Below are 22,102 nucleotides of genomic sequence, written 5' to 3'. Positions count from 1 at the left end.
AGGATGACAACATCCATAATTTGCAAAGCTCTGAAATATTATATCTTGTTGTCCTAGGAATCGTTTTACTAAAGATCCCATTAATTGGATAATTATTCAAAAAATGTTGTCAAAAATTTTTTAAAAAACATGTTTTAAATAGACGAACTGATTTTCTCATTACGATTATAGATATGTTACGCTTTCTAAATCGTACCTAATTATTACAGGAATCGTCATTCAAAGTTTGAAATCGAAAGGAAAATTATTTCATGCCAAAATTGACGAAAAGAGTTTACTGTGACGGACATACGGATAGAATGACGTACGTACAACTTCTAATTATAGAAAAACTTCGCTTTAATGCTTCAAAGTTGAAAAACCCTTTTAACTTGTTTTTAAAAGTGATATAGGAAATTCATTTTGGTTGTTTGGCCATCTAAATAAACTCTATAAAAATTTAAATAAAGTCACACATAGGACTCAAATAGTTTTTCAATTTCTAGTGGATTTTTGTTATTGAGTGCAGCTACTTATTGATAAACAAGGATGACAACATCCATAAAAGGGAAGGAAGTACAAACGAACAATAACTCTTGTACAGTTTCAAAACTTAATAAGCAGAACATTAATTTGTAAGTCCAAACAAAATTGTAGATAAATTTATTTCAAAATTGCGTTATACAGTAAAAGGGATACTTAGATTTTAAAATTGATTACAGAGATGTCAATTGTTATAGGAATCACCATGCAAAGTTTGAAATCAATAAGGAAATTCGTTGACTCATAATATTTGTATAAACTTTGATTTTTGGTTTAAAATAATAATGATTTTTCTACCTATAATATGCTCTTATTTTGTTTATTATCATGGGGAATATACACAATACAATATGTCTTAAACCCTAATATCCCTGATATTTGATCAAGTTCATATGAAGAACAGAACAAATTATTGAAAAGTTACGCTACAAATAAAAACAAGGACAAAAATACCACATACAGGTGCAGCAATATCATTTTTAATTTTACTAGTGTAAGAAAAATCGGTCAAACAGACATATCCTAAAACTAAAACACAATAATCATGTTAAACCATAAACGTTACAGACGGACGGACGGATGATCATTTAGAACTATAGAGTTTCTCCGCTAATAAAAAAAGAAACAATTTTAAATCACTTTTGTATTTATATAACTGAATACATTATCAGAAAAAAACATATTTCATATAAATGAGAAAAATCACAGAGTATAACATAAAAATTATAATAATAAAATTTGCCTTTAACAGAAAAAAAGGCATTTTATTTTACTTAAAACATATCAAGATTCTAAAATTTTTAAATTAAAATTCTATAATATTCTTAAATAATATGGCATTTACAATGAAAGATTGAGAAAAAATAATTTTAAATTTAAAAAAAATTAATCTCAAATTTATAGTTTAATTTATCTGAAATAAAATAACACATTTTTTTGGCAACAAATACACAAAACAGAGGTGGGAATCGGGAATTTTTTAAAATTCAGATAGATAAAGTATTAGGCATCGAATAAAAACATTATGTTTAAGGCCTGTATGAAAACAATGTGTAAATACACATTACTGCATACTTCCTATCTTTTGGGAAACTGCAATTTGGGAAAAAATATATTTTTTAGACACCTAATACTTTCTATCCTTGATGTCTGTCTATCTTTTTTATATATCTTAAATTGTATGAAAAGGTATCATAAAAATACCAAAGGTGGATACTTAAAAAAAACTTATTCCCAATCAAACTTATTCTTTTTAAATTTTCTATGTAGTTTGTTATTATAAACATTACTTTACAAACCATTCTATAATTTTAAACCATTTTTAAAAATTTAAATTAAATTGTACAAAAAAAGAAGTTAGGATTTTTTTAAGAATCCACCTGAAAACTATTATAGCACTTGGAGTAGGACTGTATGAAAACAAATTTTTACTGGCACTTGATTATTCTTAAGCAAAAGGACTGTCCATTGTAATTTTTAGATTAATCTCCATTCAGTGACAATGATATTTGGTTAAATTTAAAGGTAAAAATTATCATTAAATGGTATTACATTTTTTTATAATTAGATATTCTTAAAATAGCTCTATAAGTCAGAATAGGTACTTTAACTTTTTTTTACATAATTTTTCCCTATTTCACTGGGATTAAAAGACTTATACCTTCATCCCTGACACGTTATAAATTGTCTTCTAGTAATAAAGTTTTTTTATAATAAAATTTAAGAAACAGGGCTAGGATAATAGATGATAATATAATCCTACCTCCAGTTTTTTGGAGGAAGATTATTCTATCCTCCACTGACCTATACCAGTTCTCCTAAATATCATAGCTGCTAATCAACTTAACTTTCATCTTTCAGTTGAATATAGGTTTGGTATGAGACGGCGCTTAACGCCTCCTCCAATTTTGCTTTTTTCATGGATTCCATTTCTAGCTGATCCTGGATGCGACGTCGTAACCGTTTCTCCTTCTTAAATCTGCGTAGGTAAAGGTCTGAAAAAAAAGAAATATATTTTACTTTAATTTTTTTATATAGTTTTTAAAACTGTATAAATATCAGGGAGGTAGGGGATATTCGGCTGTTTATTATACTAGTCCCCAAAATTTTCCTATTCGTTGGCTTAACACTTTTTTGAATTTGATTGGTTGTTTTAATAGGTTGAATGTCCAAAAGTTTCAACTACTAATTGTAATCTACAGAAAAGGTAATTTTGTGTATTATCATGGGATTTACATCGATTTATCAGCCATTGTCTTATCCCTTTAGATTAAAGAGAGAAAATGAATTGAAAAATGGATAAAAAGAAGAAAAAACTATTCACCTGTTAATTTTTGTGCCTCAGTGACTTGTTTCTTGAGATCGTCAAGAGATTCATTATCATTATTAGTTGAAACTTTTTTTACTACACAATCATCCTCCTCTTTATCAACATCAGCAGGAGTATCTTTGGCATTTGTCATTGCAGTCTTTACTAAATCCTGAACAAAAAGTTTGGAATTAATGGGATTATAATATCTATAATGTTGTTTTAAGAAATAGTGTCGTGAAGATGGTTTTGCTATAGGATGAAAACCTCGAGGGGGTAAAAAAAGAAGAAGGCATGGCTTCCCAATTTTAATTTAAAGGGGGTTTGTATACCCCTAAAAACAAATTCTAAATTTAGCTCTTAAAAAGTACAATAGAAATATATTTATTCTTTGTTTGGACTTTAAGACAATTTCTATTAAACCATGCGATACATTTGTTTTAATCACGAAAAGTTTAGGTTGGAAAAAGAAATTCTATACCTGAATATGGCTCATAAGTTGGATAAAATTCTGCGGATTCTGTCCGCCATTGGCAGCCAAACCGCCGTCTTCATTCCGCCGTCCCGCCGCGTCCATGGCCTCGCTAATCTTATCCGCAATAAGGCGCTGCTGGTGGCTGGCGGTGCTGAGCGATGAGCGGCGCTGATCCCGCCGTTCCACGTCCACGCTCGACTCGCTGATATCGTCCTCCAACATTTCGGCGTCGGTATCGTTGTGAGGCGAGTGGGAGTCTTTGCTGTCGCGCTCCCGCCGATCCTTGCTCTCTGCTGAGGGGTAGGACAGGTTGAGGGCGGGAGATCGTGGGGATGTGGGTGGAGTTGTGTCTCCTCCGTTGCGGGGGTGCGCACCGAGGGGCGAGGGAGAACGCGCAATAGAATCTTCGTCGTTTTTCAATCTGAATAAGATTAAGAATTACAGACTGACAGACATAATGAGAATGCCCCGACATAATATAAAACGTTTTACGTATGAATTATCAAAAGCTATTCATATTTATCAAATTTCTTGGAAAATAAATATTTTCCTTAGTTTTTCGTAAAAACTAATCTTTTCAAAGTTAAACAATTTTAATTATTAATAAATGGAACAATACCTTATTTTTTATTCTTTATCTTTATAGAGCAACGCATTATTTAATAATAGAATCATAAAGGTATCCAAAGTTTTGGCTTCCAACTTTTATAAAATCATGATTGGTTGGTTCAAACAAGCAGTGTCAAAACTTAAATCCAATAATCTGAATCATCGGAGAAGTACATCAATCTATCATCCATCGTCTTATCCCTTAATATCCCTGACAAATAAGATAAAACAACTTACCCCTGTAGATGACGAAGCATGTGACCATATTTTTCCAGCATATCTCCTTGTAGTAGGGGAGGGGCGGAGAGGGGACCGCGCCCCAACAAACTCTGGGCTGCTAACTGATGTGCCTGAAGAAAAGTAATTTTCTTAAAGTACCATATCTCTGTTAATCAGGAAAGGAGGGGACATTGGGCTTTTTACTACACTAGTCCCCAATGTTTTATATGAAAATTTCTTATTCGTTTGCTTAACAACTTTGGGATCTTATAATGAATTTTGATTTGTTAGTTTATTAAGTTGAGAGTCAAAACGGTTCAACCACTAAATTGTAATCTACAGAAGGGTTAGATTTATCATTGGGGATGTACATCAATGTATTGGCCTTATCCCTTTAGATCCCTTAAGAGGCCTTATTTATAGAGTAACTTCACATAAAAAGTATAAAAATTTGTTTAATAAACCCAGCCAGACAGATATTCATAATTATAAATTTCTACAGACATAATAAAAATCATGCGATAAAATATTCTTATCAAAATCATTGTTTAGAAATATACTAGTTTTTATATTTTATATTATTTAGTGTCAATATCCATCTTTCTACCCCATTTAATTTCAATCTACAGAAAGGTTAATTTTGTTTATCATAATTGGAATTTTTTATTTATCAATTGGACGAAGCCCATTTTGTTCCGAATTTGTATCACTTTTGAAAAGTGCGACTCCAGTTACGTCATATTTTTCATTCCCGAAAAAGGGAAGGGGGAAAGAAAAAAAAGGGAAGGAGGGAAGAAAAAAGAGATGAGAGAAAAGGGGGTTTTCCCCATCTCTTTTGAAGAGATTTTCTTCCCCCCTTCCCGTTTTTCGGGAAAGAAAAATATGACGTAACAGGAGTCGCACTTTTCAAAAGTGATACAAATTCGGAACAAAATGGGCTTCGTCATCAATTGTCTATTGAATTAATTGGATATATTGACAGGAGAAAATATCTACATCATTTATTGGTTAGTTCATTCAACCAGATGGGAAGGGGATCTGATAAAGGAGGGATGGGGGGGGGGTATCATTATTTTAACCAGCTGCGAGCATTACTATATCACAGTAGTTGAAAATCTTGTGCAACATCCAAGTAATAATATATCCATTGTTCCAATAGTTCCTTTAATAATTAATTCTTACCTGACTTTGACTGGAAAGTGACATGAAGGGGTTGAAGGGGGGAATGTCTCTGGAAGAGGGGGGTGGCGGGGGAAAGGGGATGGAGCGGGGAATGGAGTTGAATATGTCTCCTCCGTGGTGGGGAGGCATTGAGGCAAAGGTAGTTATGGGGGTCATGCGCTTTGGCGGTCGACCCGGCCTGAAAAAAAAATCATTTTTAATGCAAGCTGTCAAAATCTTAAATTTAATACAGGATTTTAAAAATAATCCATTAAAAAATAAATTACATCTTCTTAAAAAATTAATAGAATAAAGAGATATTATTCAGATATTTTTTAAAGTGCATTATTTCAATCAATATCATCTAAATTTTATCATTTTTACTCTAAATATTGTTTATGTTAAGTAACAATAATGTTATCAATATGTGATGTAAGTTTTTTTTTAGTAATTCTAATAGTTGAGATAGCATATGTCACAAATAGATTTTTTTAGGTCATGCTTATTACATTTTTTAGGTTAAAACTAAAAATTTATGGTATATTTCTCTTTCATAACGCTATGTTTAGTATTATTTCTTTAAAAAAACCTTTAAAAAGTGTCTGAAAATCAGCAATGTGACGTTATAAAATTTAGGAATGAGAGGAGAAGTGGGAAAGAAAACCCCTAAAAAAGAGATAAATAATCCCTCATTTTTATGACGTCACATTGCTGATTTTTTAGACACTTTGTAAAGCTAAAGAATCAGCAAATTTTTTTAGAAAGCTTAAGAGCTTAAAAGGTTGTAGTTTTTAAATGCTATATGTAGGTTTTTTTCATAAAAATTTTGTGACTTAGACTATTTAGAAGTGAAAAAAAATTAAAACCTGTTTTGAAATGAAAGTCTTGATAAGCCTGATCTGCCATTGATACTAAAAAATAAACAAAATTTCAGACACGGTGAGAAAAAATTGTAAAATTTTGGAAGCAGAAATATTTTAAAAATTAAAGTTTGTTAATTCAATTCCTAATTCCAGAAATTAAAGCTTTTTTGAAGTAAAACTTCACCAAAAGTTTTTTATTTTTAAAACTAATATTTCTCTTTCAAAATTTTAACCTTTTTTATGAAAAAAATAATTGTTTGTATCAAAGAGCAGATCAAGCCTAGCATTTTACATAATAATTTAAATATTTATAAATATAAAGATGATATCATTAGAATTTTAAATTTTCTATAGAAATTACCTACGTAATATTTTTATTAATAGAAAATTAATTCTTGAAATTGATCAATATCTTTTTTATTATTTTGATATTATCATTTATAATGGAGCGACATAAGAAAAAAAACATGACTATTTACTAAAAAAGAAACAATAATCATTATTAAGGCACAATGAAGTGTTTTAATGCATTTTTCATGATATAATTTTCAGCATATATGTATTTGTAAATCTGTATAAGAACTTATTTGCTAGAATGAAGGAGGAAAGTTTTTTTGGATCATGGAAAGAAAATAAAGTAGCGGGTTTCGCCGTATTTTCACAGTAGCTTTTTATATGTTAATATAGGTTAAGTTAGGTAACTGTTAATGATCGCTCCAGAGAAAGGAAATAGGCCCCGCAGGCTTTGAGCTCCCCACAGGGCTAAAATTAGAAAACTACTGTGAAAATACGACAAAACCCGCTACTTCGTTTTCTTTCCATGGTCCGTTTTTTATCGAGTTCAATATCCAAAATCGAAAGAAATACAAAAAATAGAAAATGGATTACCTAGAAGTATTACAATCCTTCATAAGTTCCTCAAAATCTGTGTCCCCTATGAGTTTGCATCTATTGACTCCAGGCTGTATAGCTCCCAAACCGCGTAGAACACGAACCTTAAAAATAAAATTGTCATATATATAAAATCATGTAGGTTAAAGGGGTGTTTAATCCCCCTCCAAAAAAAATAATTATGTATCCGCATGTAACCCCCAAAAAAATATGAAAATATATATTAGATTACAACCCTGAAACATTTATGACCACTCATTTTACCCCCCTCAAAATAAAAAGCTTGGACGTCCATCTAATAAAATATTTATAAATAAAAATTTATATCAAAAATCAAATTTAGATCAAATTTAAAAGAAAGATTTTATTATCTAGAATTTTAAATATTAAATTTTAACTTGATTTAAAGATATTATCTAATATCCTTTTCTTTTAAATTCTGAATTAAATTTTTTTTTGTACTAATAGATTTGAAGTTTTTTGGTTTTAAATTCAATAGTCGCGTAGACTCATTGATTTTAAATAGTTCAAATTTTTATTTGAGGGGGGTAATCTGATGTATTATAGGACGATTATGTAACAAACTTATGAAATTTCAAAGATACACTAATTTAAATCAACTCAAGCAAAAAAAATATGTAAATATATAATTGTATAATCAGTTGTAACCCATGAAATGCAAATTTAAAATCTTTAATTTTGTTGTAATTTTTTTAAAATTTCACCTGTTCTATGTTACAAACTAGGGGATGTATATTTAGCCTTTTACATTTGGCATAAATGGTATGTGGCCCTCCTACATGGTGTCTTAAAAACATTTCATACCCCTGGACATTTACTATTTTCATATCATATTTTTTGTTGTTGAAAAAGCAAAGATTCGAACCTGTTCTACACAACAAGAAATGGGGTGAATATCTAGCCTTTTACATTTGGCATAAACTGTAAATAGTCCGCCGACATAATGCTTCAAAAATACTTCAAATGCCTATTTTTGTTTCATATTTTCATATCATTAAAATCACTCATAGTTATACTACATAAATTCACCCAACTTATATAACTCAAAATTAACAATTTTGACAGACTCGAAAAAAACATTTGTTTTAAATACCCATAAAATATTTTCGTCATTAAGATTTATAAAATCTACCATGCCAAAATGAAAAAGACTAAATACTTTAACCAAAGTCAATTTTTTAGGGTATAAATAACCTTTTAAATAATATTTTTTTGGTTAAAAATTTAAAATGAAAAAAATATGACTAATTTTTATTTAGCCTACCTGTTCTGTATTACAAACAATTGGATGAAGGTTTAGTGTTTTACACTTGGAATAAACTGTGTGCATGCCCCCGACTAGCAGTTTTAAAAATATATCAAAAGCCTGGTAAAAATTGTCATATCCTTTTAATGTTTTTAAAAGAAAATTAAGCATTTAAAAAAATAAGGTTTATCTTAAGTAAAAATATGCCTATAACATAATTTTAACTTGGGATAAAACAAATTTTTTTTGCATATGCAAAAAATGAAAAAATTTGCAATAAACTGTCTACCTGTTCAACATTACAAACTAAGGGATGAATATCAAGTCTTTTACACTTTGTATAAACGGTATGTAGGCCACCAACTAGATTCTTCAAAAACAGCTCAAATGCCTAATTTTTGTCAATAGAATTAAATATTTTCATATCATTTATACAAAACATAAAGATTTTGATATTTTATTAAGATATGAATTTTAGCATTTTTTTATTTAATTGTATAAATTGTATAAAAATATTATTTTCTATACAGCACTATTTAATTTTTACTAATTTAGTAGCACAGCTACTCTATAATTGTATATTTTATAAAAATGATATGAAAATATTTTCCTGTGGCAAGCAGAGCATTGTTTTTCCATGGATATTAAAGCTGGCAATCTTTTCGCCATGAAAATCCACAATTTTGCAGGCGTTTGCTGTTGGATCGTTGGGGCTGACCATGTTATAGCTGGGAGAACGGCTGTACGGATGGCCGCTGACGTCGCCAGCCATCGCCGACAGGCTGAGATACTCGGGGGCACGATGGTGTGCGGCGAGGTAGTTTGGCGGGAGGAATACTCCAGGCGGCAGTCCGGCAGGCAGGCCGGAGGCCAGTGAGGGCGGGAACGGCGGTGGATTACCGGCGGAGCCGAACAACGGAGATCCTCTCGGCGGTGATGAGGGTGGGGAAGAAACGGGTGAACTATTATTGTTGCTGCGCTTCAGCGGCGGAGAGTGTCTGCCGCTCACGTTATGGCTGCTTCCGCCGTTTGTCTGCATGCCTAACGGCGAAGGGCTACCGTTTCCGTTGCTTGACCGGTGGTAGTCTTTAAAACCGCCGCCGCCGTTTTGCAATATTGCTTCCATGTTAAGTGCGCTTGACTGGGGGGCGAGAGATCTGTCTATCATTCCTTTATGTATATTGAAAAATATACACTAATTACTACAGTAGAAAAACGGCGGCCGTTTTGCAGGCGGCTGGCCGTTATACTACGTTATATTGATTATCAATAATGTTTTTGTATTGTGGACATAAGGAATGAACACAAATAATGGTTTGTTTGTTATCAATGTCTAATTATATATCTATATATATATAAATTTATATGTGTGTCTTGCAAGAGAAGTATCACTATAATGCAAAATAAAAAGGCACACACACACACTCTCTTTTCTCTATATTCACCACACACACACACACATACACAGAATTATTTGTGTGTGTGATTGTAATTTTGTGTTCCTAATGGTGTGCGATGCCAACTGAGATCTCTAACTCGAACCCCACACATTCAGCACTCAGCTTAAAGAGTCGCACAAACACAAACAGACAATACAAATTCTCAGAAAGGAAAAGAAGCTATTTTTCCTTCCCCAAAATTGTATAACATCCACTCTCCCACCTTCCCCCCACGATTTATTTTGTGTTTTTATGTGTGTGTGTGTGTGTGTGCATATAGAAATGTATATCTACTTTTCCTCTAGCCTCAATTCATATTTACTTGCCTTCCCTCTTACTGCTACACTGCCTGCGAATCCGCCCTCTCCACCCATCCACCCCCCGTCCCATTTTTACAATTCTAAGAGTTACATTTGAGAGGGGCCGTCTACATTTTTCATCTCTGTTTTCATTCGTCGTTATTTCTTCTGTATTTGGGGTGTAACTGCGCGCGTCCCCCCTCACGCAAAACAATAAAAGGAACGGAATGTAATGGGGGTTGGAGTTTGTGTGCTCTGCTACAAAGGGGAAGGTTACAAAGTGAGGAAACAGGAAGATAGACCGGTCTTTGCTCGCTGCAAGTGCCGTGTGTGGGTGGGTTGTACTGGCACGCCGTTTCCCGGATTTCTCTCACTCTCTCTCTCCCGCATGTTATACACATTTCTTTCTCCTTTTCCTGTTATTATCTCTCTCCCACCCCCTTTTACATTACAATAATAATGTATTTGTGCTAAATTTTTGGGGCTTATAATCAAACTTAAACAGTTAGGGAGTTGAATCCATTTTTATAGAAGCAGAAATATAATCTATGATTATGGTTTGGACCCTCTAAAACTGTAATCTACCCTTCCACTTTCCCCTCTCTTGGTGAAGATATCTTCAACGCCGATACGATTTTTGAAATATAAGATTCCACTTTTGTCTCTCTTGTTGAAGATATCTTCACCAAGAGAGGCAAAAGTGGAATCTTAAATTTCAAAAATCGTATCGGCGTTGAAGATATCTTCACCAAGAGAGGGGAAAGTGGAATCTTACATTTAGAAAATCATATCGGCGTTGAAGATATCTTCACCAAGAGAGGGGAAATTAGAATCTTACATTTCAAAAATTGTATCGGCGTTGAAGATATCTTCATCAAGAGAGGGGAAAGTGGAAAGGTAGATTACAGTTTTAGAGGGTCCAAACCATAATCATAGATTATATTTCTGCTTCTATAAAAATGGATTCAACTCCCTAACTGTTAAAGGTTATTTTATTACTTTTTAATGCTTTATTGGTATCAAACAACTACTTTTTTTACCTTATTAACTTTAGAGATGTGGTTTTTTTTTTTTTTTTAAACAATAAACGTATTTAAATGCAAAAAAAGACAATTATTTCCATAATTAGCGCAGTACTTTTAATCTAGCATATCATAAAGAAAAAAGCAATAATGATGAATTGCGTACGACAAACCACCGATTATATAATAAAGAAGTAGGTTTTTTTGTTTGAAGCTTAATGTCTCTGAAACTGCTGGTCCGAATGGGTTATAGTTTTAAGGAAAGCTTTATAAATGTTTTGATATGGCTTTAGTCTATTTTCATGACCTCTCCCGCTTTCCCTAGAAGCTAGGGGCAATATAATAGTTTTGTTATAGAGTAGCTCCTGTATAAAATATTACTCTCTCTTCTTTTAGATGTATGTATGTGTGTATGTTTTCTTTTGAACATTGTTTTTCAAAGAAGGGGGGGTTATCATCCCACATGAGGGGGGGGGGGGGTTGTAAACAAGTATAAGGTAGGCATAATCCAAGCTATATAGTATGGTGTGGCCTAACTACCGCAAAAGTGTCATGACCAAATTATCCTAAAAAAACAGAATAGTTATTTATCGCATCGTATGAAGAAGAAGAAAGTAACTCAATGGCGTCATAAAAATAAGGAGAAGTGGTAAAGAAAACCCCTAAAAAAGAGATGGAAAATCCCTCGTTTTATGACGTAACATGCTGATTTTTTAAGGAATTTTTTCGTATTATAGACAGCTTTACGTGGATTTAAAAAAAAAATTTAATATTCAAACTCGTTTTATCAGCTCCTAAGTGGCAAAAGGCCGGGGCTAACAAAACTGTTATCAACTTTATGATTTTTATTTAATAATCGTGGAAAGTTGTTTGTAATCCGATGCTATACATGATTTTTCAGAATGGCTAAGAACAGGTTCTAATCCACCGGATATTTTTCGGTTTTGAGGACATACTGGACAATAATTTAAGAAATGATAATTTAGGTGGAAGTGATAGTTTACCATGTATGATGATAATACATGGGCATTCTATTTCTACGCTCCAGGGCATATTTAATCAAATATAGTTAAATTATTGGGTTTCATTGACAATAACTGCTTACCAACTTATTTTGGTAGATTACTTATTGATAATTATCAAATGTTCTGCCATCTATAAGGTTTTTTCTGTCCTAATGATTGATTAGTCCGGATTTCAGAAAAGCTTTACACAAGGGTAGGTTTTAGCTCAGATATAAGATCACATTAAAAACATAGCTCATCTATTCTTTTACTAACTACTACTTATTTTAAAACTTTTAAATACCAAAGCCCTGATACATATATGCATACATATACATATAGGCTTGAAAGTTAGGCAGCTAGAAATCATATTTCGGAATTCGGATTAGGGTAACCAAATATTTTTACATACCCATACTTTTAGTAGCGAAGCTACTCTGTGATCCGGAGATGGATAAATTTCAAGAATAATCCCTAAACCAATGTGCATCAAGTATAGAATTTACTTAGTCCGTAGGACTACCATTTATGCTAAAAAAGTATACAAGGTTTCGTGAATTTATGTTACTATCTTTCTCTCTTTTATTTTAACCACTGAATATCTGCTCTACAACTCACATTGTTCGTTTGCCCAGCCATTGATTATTTTGCTTTGCTACTTATGTATGTTATCATTCTTGTTTATAAGCAGGGACAAGGGAAGGCTATTCTGGCAAACAATGCTTTAGAGTTGATTTCTTAGATTTTCAGTTTTAACTTGATGATGAGATAAAGCAACTTTTGGCAGAATTTGATAAGAAACTAAAGCATTAATTTAGCACTTTTTGCTTTGTTTACTAAAAGCCGTGCTAAAAGGATTGTCAGAGTTTATCTGCCCGTTCAGTTTGAAGATGTATGAGCAGAAAAAAATGCCTTTTTACAACTTTAAAGTATTTTATCTAAATCATAAACTACTCGTAAATTATATGTTGAATAGTGAATAAATATATTATAAATCCTAAAGAGTGAATAGCTGTAATACTTTGAAAAATATTTAAGATTGTTTAAATATTTATCTCATATACAAATTTAAACTCAAAAAAGGTTTTTACGACACCTAGCAATAAAATTCGGAACTACATAGCTATGTATTTTCACAATCATACATTTTACAATATTTGTTGTAGTTTAATTTTGCCTTTCTTAGCAACTTCTTGTATCTAATGGCTAAACACGTTGGAGGAAAGTGGCGAAATAGGAATCTAAAATAAAAAAGCTTCCCTGAAATCATGATTTAATAAGTACTGCAATAATCAAACCTAAAAACTTCTAATCTCCTCCGAATATTACAACTTACAAACTTTTTTAATCATTTAAAATATGGGTAATTTCCTCCAAAGTGCCTTGTAGAGCACAGAGTCCCCCCTTTCCCTACCATTAATGTAAAACAAAAAACAAAAAACGATCAAAGGGGCGGCATGTTAGAATTGTCCTATTGTTTTAAAACTTTGCATGTGATTCCTGTAGTAGTTAGGGACAATTTAGAAAGCGTAGCAACTCTATAATCGTTACCAGAATGTCTGTATGTCCATTTTAAACATTATGTTGATTTTTTTTACTTTTTAATAACAAATTTTTATGTGATCTAAATATCCTATTGATTTGGTATACTGATTTCTAGGACAACAAAGTACAATATTTTAAGCGAAGGAACTCTATAATCAAATCCTAGAAATGTGAGTATGTCCATAAACATTATCCTGTAATAAGCAGTTTTTCAACAAATTTACTAACAATTTTGCTTCGTCTCTTATACATTTAAATTCTGATTATCCAGTTCTGACATTCTACAAGTGTTAATGTCCATTTGTCCTATCGTTTCAGAGCTTTGTTCCCATAGATGTTGTCATCCTTGTTTGATAAGTAATGAACAATGAATTTAATTTTAAGCTTTAGGCATAAGTTCGAATTTTTATTTTTTTTGTAAAGATCCAAGATGCTGTGAGTATTGGGTTGGATTTGTCCTATTTAATTTTTTATAGATTCATAAAGTGAGATATTATTTAGTTATTGAATCGTTTTGAAACTTTTGCCTTAACCTGCCTCAAGGGGTTAATCAAGGTGTTGATCAAAGTGCTTTTGATTAAAAAAATTTTAAAATATTTTTTTTTGTTTGTAAACAGTTACAAATATCTTGAATAAGAAAAAAATGTAAAGATTTTAATTTCAGGAAGTATTTTAGAATATTTTTTAAATCTCCCTAATTCTAAATTCTTTAGTAAGAAATCTTTGTTTTGATTTAAGAAGCAGAACTTCAGAAGCTAACGAGGTTTGGTGATAGCTTATGATTTATACTATCTGAAATGAACAATAGTGCATTATAGACATAGTTGCACCTTTCTTTTTGCTATATCAGCTGACGATTACCAGGGTAGGTTTCGTGATTTTCCAAGAATTGTTGAATAATTGTTGATGAGACGGACCGCCCCTGTTTATAAGTTAAAGATTAAACAACATACATTCAACATTTTTGAAAATATAAGTAGGTAAACTATGTTTTTTGGGGTTTAAATTTTTAATACACTGCACTGCATATGGTTAAGATCCAGGGGGGAGGCAAAATACAAGGGGCCTATACAGTATACAAAGCCGTTTAGACATCTTAATGAACAGACGAATATCATTTTTTAAGTATCAAATTTAGTATTTTTCTTATCTATGATTAAAAGAAGAATGATGTTTGTCCGTCCGTCCATCGTAAGTAAAAATCTATCAACTAGTTTTCAAATTGGGTTCTGATTTTCAGGGAATCTTCCTACTTTTCCTAACGTGGTTTAAAGCTATTATCATACTTATAGAAGCCTCAAAAAGTGACAAAAGAAATGTACTTATAACTTATAAGTGATTTTGATAAGAGTTAGTTATGAAATGCTAAGAACTACACTTTAACCTCTATAAATTCAAGACATTAGTACTCTTTTTAAAACAAGGATTGCAACATCCATTAGTAGCTAAGCTAATAAATAAAAAAGACTAAAAGTCAAAGAAATAAAGTAGTTACAGAATTGCTTTCTATAGTGCCTGTATAAAAAGGCGTCATACTGGTTTTCAGTTGGTCAATTAAAATGTATACTGGCCTGCCATTGGTAATCTAGTCTGTGTATTGGCCTATAATTGGTCATTTGTATTGTATGACGTCATTTTTTATAGGCACTATAAACAATATATTTACATTATGATTCTCACAAGAAAATCTCAATCTCATATGCAAACAACAACGGTTACTACATATGTAGATTAAAATCTAATCTTTGATCTAATGTTTTTTTAAAGCTGGACGAACGGACAAATTGTATCATAAAGTAGCTGCGCTACTTAAATCATCAGACTGTGACTGTAAAATTGCATATATAAATGTACTTAAAGTTTAAACAAAACATTTTTTAAAGCGAAGCTTTTCTATGATTAGGGACAGTCCGTACGTCCGTAAAGGATAGCTCTTATCATTAATTCTTATATAAATGTCGAAATCAATGAAAATAAATTTAGAAAGAAAAATAAAACTAGTACAAGGTATATTTCCTAAATTGGTATTTATCCTCCAGAAATGGATGTAGGATACGTGGATAAATTGTCGTCAATATAGGTTGCTAACATGGAACTCATTCATTGGTCAGTTCGTTCATCCAGTAGGAGGCGAGGGGATGGGGTAAAGGATGATATCGATATTTTAGCCAGCTGCGAGTACTACTGTATCAGAGTACATGAAAATCTGGTGCAACATCCAAGAAATAATATATCGATTCCTGTAGATAACAGCTAGATGAAAATTCAATCTAAAATGTGTAAAATTAATCGGAAGTCTGTCCTCTCTTAATGGTAGAAGCAAAGTTTTTTAATGAAAGTATACTCAAAATACACTTACAGAGGATGTCTATGTATAATGGCGCATATACTAAACCACTGGACCTATTGGGTTCATCGGAATAATCCCTGATACCATTGAGTAGATCCCATCCCTCCCGCTTAGTTTATATTCTCTAAATCACTTTCTAACCCTTTAAGGTAACGCCTTGGAAGGATGATAACCCATCCCCCACCCCTACCCCTCTTTTTATACAATATTTTATAGATGCATACAAAAAATGAAAGACTTAAAAGTTTTTTTCTAGCTACTTTAAACATTTACTTTGACCAAAACAAGCGGCGTACTTTTCAGATTATATATAAAAAGGTATAATACAACTTTATGAAAAGAAAGAGAAAAACGGATAGGTTATTTTTGTATAATTTTTGTTATTTTACTAACATAAAACTTTAGTCACAATGGAACTAGAATAACGTTATTTCGATATTATATCAGCTAAATATGTAGATAACTTTAATTCAATACCATATTTAAGACATTTTATATCACCAGTACAAATACCAATGCATTTCTCTCACTTATACTCTAGAAACAAAGAAAGAGCCATTTTAAACGTCTTTTAGTTACACAGTTGACAGTCCTAAATTTTGGTCAATTTTGCAGAGATCTCAAGGATTTTACACAAAATTACCCCCTGTGAAGAACCAACCAATCAAAATTTAATAAAAGTCCCCAAGGTTGTTAAGGCAACGAATAATAAAAACGTTTTTTATTAGACTTTGGGACTAGTGTAATAAACAGCCCAATGTCCACTCCCTCATTGACAATTTTGAGTCAATTTAACATTTTATTTGCCCTTTTATTAGAATATATATAAAATAGAATAAAGGATGGTTAAACCATTTTTACTTGCTTTGTTCTATGTGGATACCAAATTAAATGCTTTTCAGTTTTGTTTAATTTTAACCCCTTGTAAACGACTTCGTTTTTATGTTTTCATTGTATTTTTTTGGCTTAAAGCACTGGAATAGTTATTTATCGCATAGTTTTGTAGGCAGCTCATAGATTACCTTCAATTACCTCGCACGGGCGGGATTGCAGTCAAGGACCTTATCGACTTGATGTACTGTCCAGGTCCTGGTCCAGCAATCCAGGAGAACTAAGGATGACTGTTACGCACCCTTCTCTGTCCAAACACCCAAGGATATTAGGTTAAGTAACATCCAACAGACAACCAACTCTCTGTGATACACGACCTTTGTCTGAGAAGTCCCAACTCTGCATGGTAACGAGTTGCGCCTGTTTTGGGCCAAGGCATTCCCCCTACTCTAACTATTTATGTCGCGCATCTGACATAGCAGCAGTAGGAACCATTTTTAACGTCTTTAGTTATGACGCGGTGTTGGTCCGAGATTCGAACCTATCACCTTCCCGACGACGAGCGGATGCGCTACGTGTTGAGCCACGGTCGTGGGTAGGCATCTCATAGATAATAAAATGGAACATGATAAGATTAAAACCAGTTTTGTTAGCCCTGAGGGGAAAATTGTATGCCGTACATGAGTTTTCAGCTTGGCTGAAGAACATTTCTAGTCCAGCAAATGTCTTTGGAAGCCATTCGGAAAAATAATTTCTCGTCGTTTTATAGAGTTTGTATGTTTTAACACAAAAGGGCAGTAATCTTTTTTATAATTTGAAAGGCATAAGTTTTCATAAAAACCAATCTTGTTACATGTAGTCTTTATTATTAGCGCAGCTACTCTATGGAGAGGTCCGTCCGTTCGTCAAATTATTACTCTGTCTAAGTAAATGTAATAAGCAATATCATCCATGTTTATTGGCATATTTACAAAATCTAAAAGTGCTTTTAATGAACTATCCAACAAATGTCTTATTCAGTGATTTGTTTACAATACCTGCCGTTATGATTTCAAAATCAAATATATACTATTGCACTATCTTTAATTTGTAATATTTGTTGAATTACAAAAAATATAGGTTTCATTTTTACCATTTAAAAGGGTTAAATTAAAACCATTTTATGATCTGAAATGGGGGGCTTAATAAATTAACCCCCCTTCTACCCCCTCCCCCAGAAAATACAATTCCCCCATCTGGTCGATGACAAATTAAATCCACGCTGTATCACGGGATGGGGGCGTGATTGAAATATGTAGTATACTCCTTTGATTAAACTCAATTTACGGGTTTTTATATAATTGCAACGTAGTTATAAGACTTTTGGTAGCAATAAATTGAGACGTTGGGTATCCCTCTAACTGAACCGATTTTTGATTAGTCAACGGTCTAAATTTGTCTCGGCCAGGATATGATTAAAAGCCTAAATCGGCCAAGGAATAGCCGAGTACAATATTTTTAAACTTAAAAAATTAAAAGTAAAGAGCTAAATGATTTATTGTGTCTTTCTCTTTTTATCGACAGACGCACTTGGATATATTATTTTCATAATTAATTATATGTATTTCCCATGTTAACGTCACCTTATGTGTAAATTTGGTGAGCCACAGTATTGAGTAGCGTTGTTAAGTTAGGATGGAAGAATTTTGTAATGAAAGCAAAAGTGGGGTAGAGGATAAGGGATGGGGTAAAACGGGTTATCATAATGTTTTATTTTCTTGACTTTAAGTTAAACTCTATCCCCCCATCTGGCTACTATCTATTACCCCCCACTGAGTAACATCATATGGTTTTTAGAGTAGAGTAAATTAAATAGAAGGAGCGAATCTTTTGATTATACCATACTATAAAATCCAAATGTTTTTAATTTAAACCAAAATTTAGGAATAGAAAAAAAGCTAACAAATGTGGTTTAGAAATTTGTAAGTTTACATAAATCAATAACAATATAAAGCAAACACTATATTTAAGAGAAAAATTTAACATTAGAGTTGCTACGTTACAAATAATATAGACATTTCAAACCTTTCACCCCTATGTCAGCAACCTATTTACATGATGACTCTATTGTAACTATAGCTCAGTATCTCATTTTTACACCTTTTATGTTATTTTTTGTAATTGATCTTTTAACTTACAAGCCACCAATTTTTAGTGAGACTTTCATCCATATATTGCACTAAAATCTAAAAAGTAAAATAACCAAAAACCACCCCAAAATTTATGTAGAGCTTTTAAAATGAAAAACTCAATCGGTTCAGTATAAAACCTTATTACTTTATAGAATAAACCTTAAGGAGGGGTGGGGGGGGGGGTATTGGCACTTCGGCCCTCCCCCCTTTTAACCTAACTATCTCAACTCTAATAATAGCTAGAAGTTTATTAATTGCTTTGTGGTTTTGAAAAAGAATTCGCTTCCTGAACCCCTTTATTTAGCAATCTTTGTTTTTAGGTCCTTTTTACTTGATAACATAAACTGGCCTAGAAAAAAAATATTAATCATTAGTTAAAACCTTAGTTTACTTTTTTTACTAAAACAATACATGAAAAAAGTGTTTGGGGGGGGGGTCAGGGGGTGATAGGAGGTATGATGGGGTGTATTTGTGGTTGTGTAAGGGGGGGGGGGGGCTTGAGCTTTGACCTTATTAACATTGTTAGATAATTATAAAGGAGTTTTACATACTCTCTCTTTTTTTTGTTACAGCTATCATAATATCCCATTTGGTTCATTTAAAATCACCTTTAAAACCCTCATCCATACTCCCAATAAATATGGTACATAAAATTATGGTAAAACTTTTCCTTGAAGGATAAAAATAATTTTTTTGTACTATTTGTTTGTTTGATTTTCTTTATAACAACTTTTACTATCTATAAGGACGTCTAAGTTTTTTTCGTGGTGGGAGGGGGGGGGGGGGTGTAAAATAATAAGAGCATGATGTAAAGCTCCAAAGATTTTTTAAAGTCAAGTCTTTTATTGGTAGGGGGGGGGGGGGGTTACTAATATATTTTTTTAATTGGGGGGTTATTTTTTAGGTTAATATTGATATAAGAGGAAAATATAAAAAGCTGCTTCCTAAAATTAGTTTTAGTTTATGTTATGTTAGTTTTATGTGATGTATAGTCCCTTTCTTCCTGATTTAAGAGCAATGCATGTATATATAGTTTAGCTTTTAGTTCTTGTGTCAACGGTTTCGGAGCAAGACATTGCTCTGCAACACGACACGAACATAAAAGTGAATAGTTGTCTTAATATAAATGTTATTATTGTATGTTAACCTTGTATTGAATTAATACACTTTATAAGAATATTTAGCTGTTTGTTCTTGCTATTACTATACGTCATTTTGGCGCAGTAGTGTAGTACGAATCTACGGCTCAGATTTTCTTTTAATTGTATTATTTCTTTGCTTTAGTTTTGTTCAGGAATTTTTGGACGCCATGAAGGTGGACATTGATTATTACAAGAAGTTGTCCCCGGCGGAGAAGGAGGAGTATATGCTCCAATTGTTGGCCTCGCTGCAGGGTGATATTCATTCCAATGGGGATATGCTGGTTAATCTTACTGGAAGAATGGCGCCGCTGGAGGCGAAAGTTCAGGAATTGACGGATAATGTTGATACTAATGTTGCTGCGGTTACTGGACTGGCTACTCGGATAGACGATTTGGAAGATCGTCTTAATAAGGTGGTGGAGCCTAGTGTTGATAATGATATCAAGACTGAAAATGTGACTGTTGTGAATGAGTTTATGACTGGCCAGCAGCGAATTCTTGAAAAGATTGCCCAGCAGAATAGTTTGAATGACCAGCAGAATGGTTCGAATACCCAGCAGAATGGGTCGAATAACCAGCAGAATACCCAGCAGAATGGGTCGAATAACCAGCAGAATGGTTTAAATAACTCTATGCCGTGGCAGAGGACAGCTGGTGGATCTGGAGGATTTGGAGGATCAGAAGAGAAGCCTAAGTTGTTTGCTGGTGGTTCTCGGCCTATTTTTGGTGGTATGCAGGGAAATGAAGATAAGATCATAAAACTTTGGGAATTGTCTAGAGTGGATGCTGTGGATAATATCTATAATGGAGTTCTCATGTGGTGGCCAGCCCTTTCTGAGGTTGATGCGGAGGATTTTAATACGCTCAATTTTTTTGAAGCTGGACTGAGTGATTCGCAGGTTAGTTGGTGTAAATCTCTTGTTTATGTACCAGATAGATCTCTGTATGTTTCGCAGGGGGAGGAGAATGTGCATAGGTACAATGAAACGTGTGCTAAACTTGATGATCAGTTCAGGAAAAATGCGCCTGAATTTGCAGTTGACGATGATGTGATTTTCTTTGATGATTATTTGGAGAGATTTTGGATGACTACTAGACGTTATCATATGACTAATCATCAAGTGTGTAAGGAAATTTTGTTTGATAAATGTGTGGGTGTAAGAACCGCTTGTGGTTATACACTAAAACCTGCTGATATGGAGAATAGACAATTAACATTAAAGGGGTACTTGTGTAAGATGCGGGAGACATTTTTACCACCCGACATGAAAAATGTGTGTAAAGATGCGTATTTGAGTGTTAAGCAACATGAGAATGATAAGATTGATGCATTTTTTGATAAGATACTATCTTTCTGGAAACGTGCGTATCCGAAACCAACTGATGATATGTTTATGGATTTCTATTCTCAAGTGTGTAATGTGGTTTTATCTCCACTTTTGGCTAATCAGATGCGTCAATTTGCATTGGATTTGGAGCGTGACGGACAAGTGCGAATGATAACGAAGTTTCGGACAGAGTTAATAGTTAAAGCACAATTGATTGTTAAAGGGCTACAATTTAATCAAATTTCAGGGTCAATGGCTAGAGGATGTACAACAAACCAGATGGCTTTGGCTAAGACGATGGTTGGTGGCGTTGGTTCCAAGTCAAATCCTGTAACTATTGATCAGGTTAGTGATGAAGATAATTTGTCATATGAAATAAATCAATGTGGAATTGATTTAGCTGATGAATTTGGTGGACCAGCTGAACTTATTCCTTTAATTGGCGCAATTCAAGGTGGTTTTATTTGTTATTATTGCAACAGAAAGGGTCACATGATGAGGGATTGTTTTGATATTAGAGATAAAAAGTTGCCTAATCCTAAAGGAAAATACTTTTTGCGGTGGGGAAACAAGCCTTTTGTTCCTTATAAGACGGGGCAAAAGAGTTTTAAAAAGAATGAAAATAGTTTGGATAAAAAGAAATTGGTTGGTGAAAT

General features: G+C 32.8%; 2 protein-coding genes across 5 annotated transcripts; one reads left to right on the top strand and one right to left on the bottom strand.

Annotated features, from left to right (window-relative positions):
- Positions 1-1,150: 1,150 nt before the first annotated feature.
- LOC145333510 (uncharacterized) lies at positions 1,151-9,939 on the bottom strand. 4 transcript variants are annotated; one of them, XM_080178667.1, is made up of 9 exons: positions 8,929-9,939; positions 8,334-8,438; positions 7,046-7,152; positions 6,161-6,205; positions 5,316-5,493; positions 4,152-4,264; positions 3,312-3,726; positions 2,846-3,002; positions 1,151-2,516 (listed from the first exon to the last, which is right to left on the bottom strand). In XM_080178667.1, exons 1-9 carry the CDS (start codon positions 9,481-9,483, stop codon positions 2,365-2,367), a joined length of 1,827 nt encoding a protein of 608 aa, XP_080034793.1. In that variant the 5' UTR covers positions 9,484-9,939; the 3' UTR covers positions 1,151-2,364. The 4 variants fall into 4 exon arrangements, with proteins under 4 accessions (XP_080034793.1, XP_080034792.1, XP_080034795.1 ...); XM_080178666.1 differs by lacking the exon at positions 8,334-8,438 and adding an exon at positions 8,605-8,708 and having other exon boundaries at positions 8,928-9,937; XM_080178669.1 differs by lacking the exon at positions 6,161-6,205 and having other exon boundaries at positions 8,929-9,935.
- Positions 9,940-20,080: 10,141 nt separating this feature from the next.
- LOC145334083 (uncharacterized) lies at positions 20,081-21,791 on the top strand. Its single transcript, XM_080179365.1, has 2 exons — positions 20,081-21,017; positions 21,694-21,791. Exons 1-2 carry the CDS (start codon positions 20,286-20,288, stop codon positions 21,778-21,780), a joined length of 819 nt encoding a protein of 272 aa, XP_080035491.1. The 5' UTR covers positions 20,081-20,285; the 3' UTR covers positions 21,781-21,791.
- The last annotated feature ends 311 nt before the right edge of the window (positions 21,792-22,102 follow it).

This window comes from Acartia tonsa, chromosome 12, assembly GCF_053477335.1.
Source record: "Acartia tonsa isolate MP-2025a chromosome 12, ASM5347733v1, whole genome shotgun sequence".
Classification (NCBI taxonomy): Eukaryota; Metazoa; Arthropoda; class Copepoda; order Calanoida; family Acartiidae; genus Acartia; species Acartia tonsa.
This window is presented reverse-complemented; position numbering and strand designations above follow the sequence as displayed.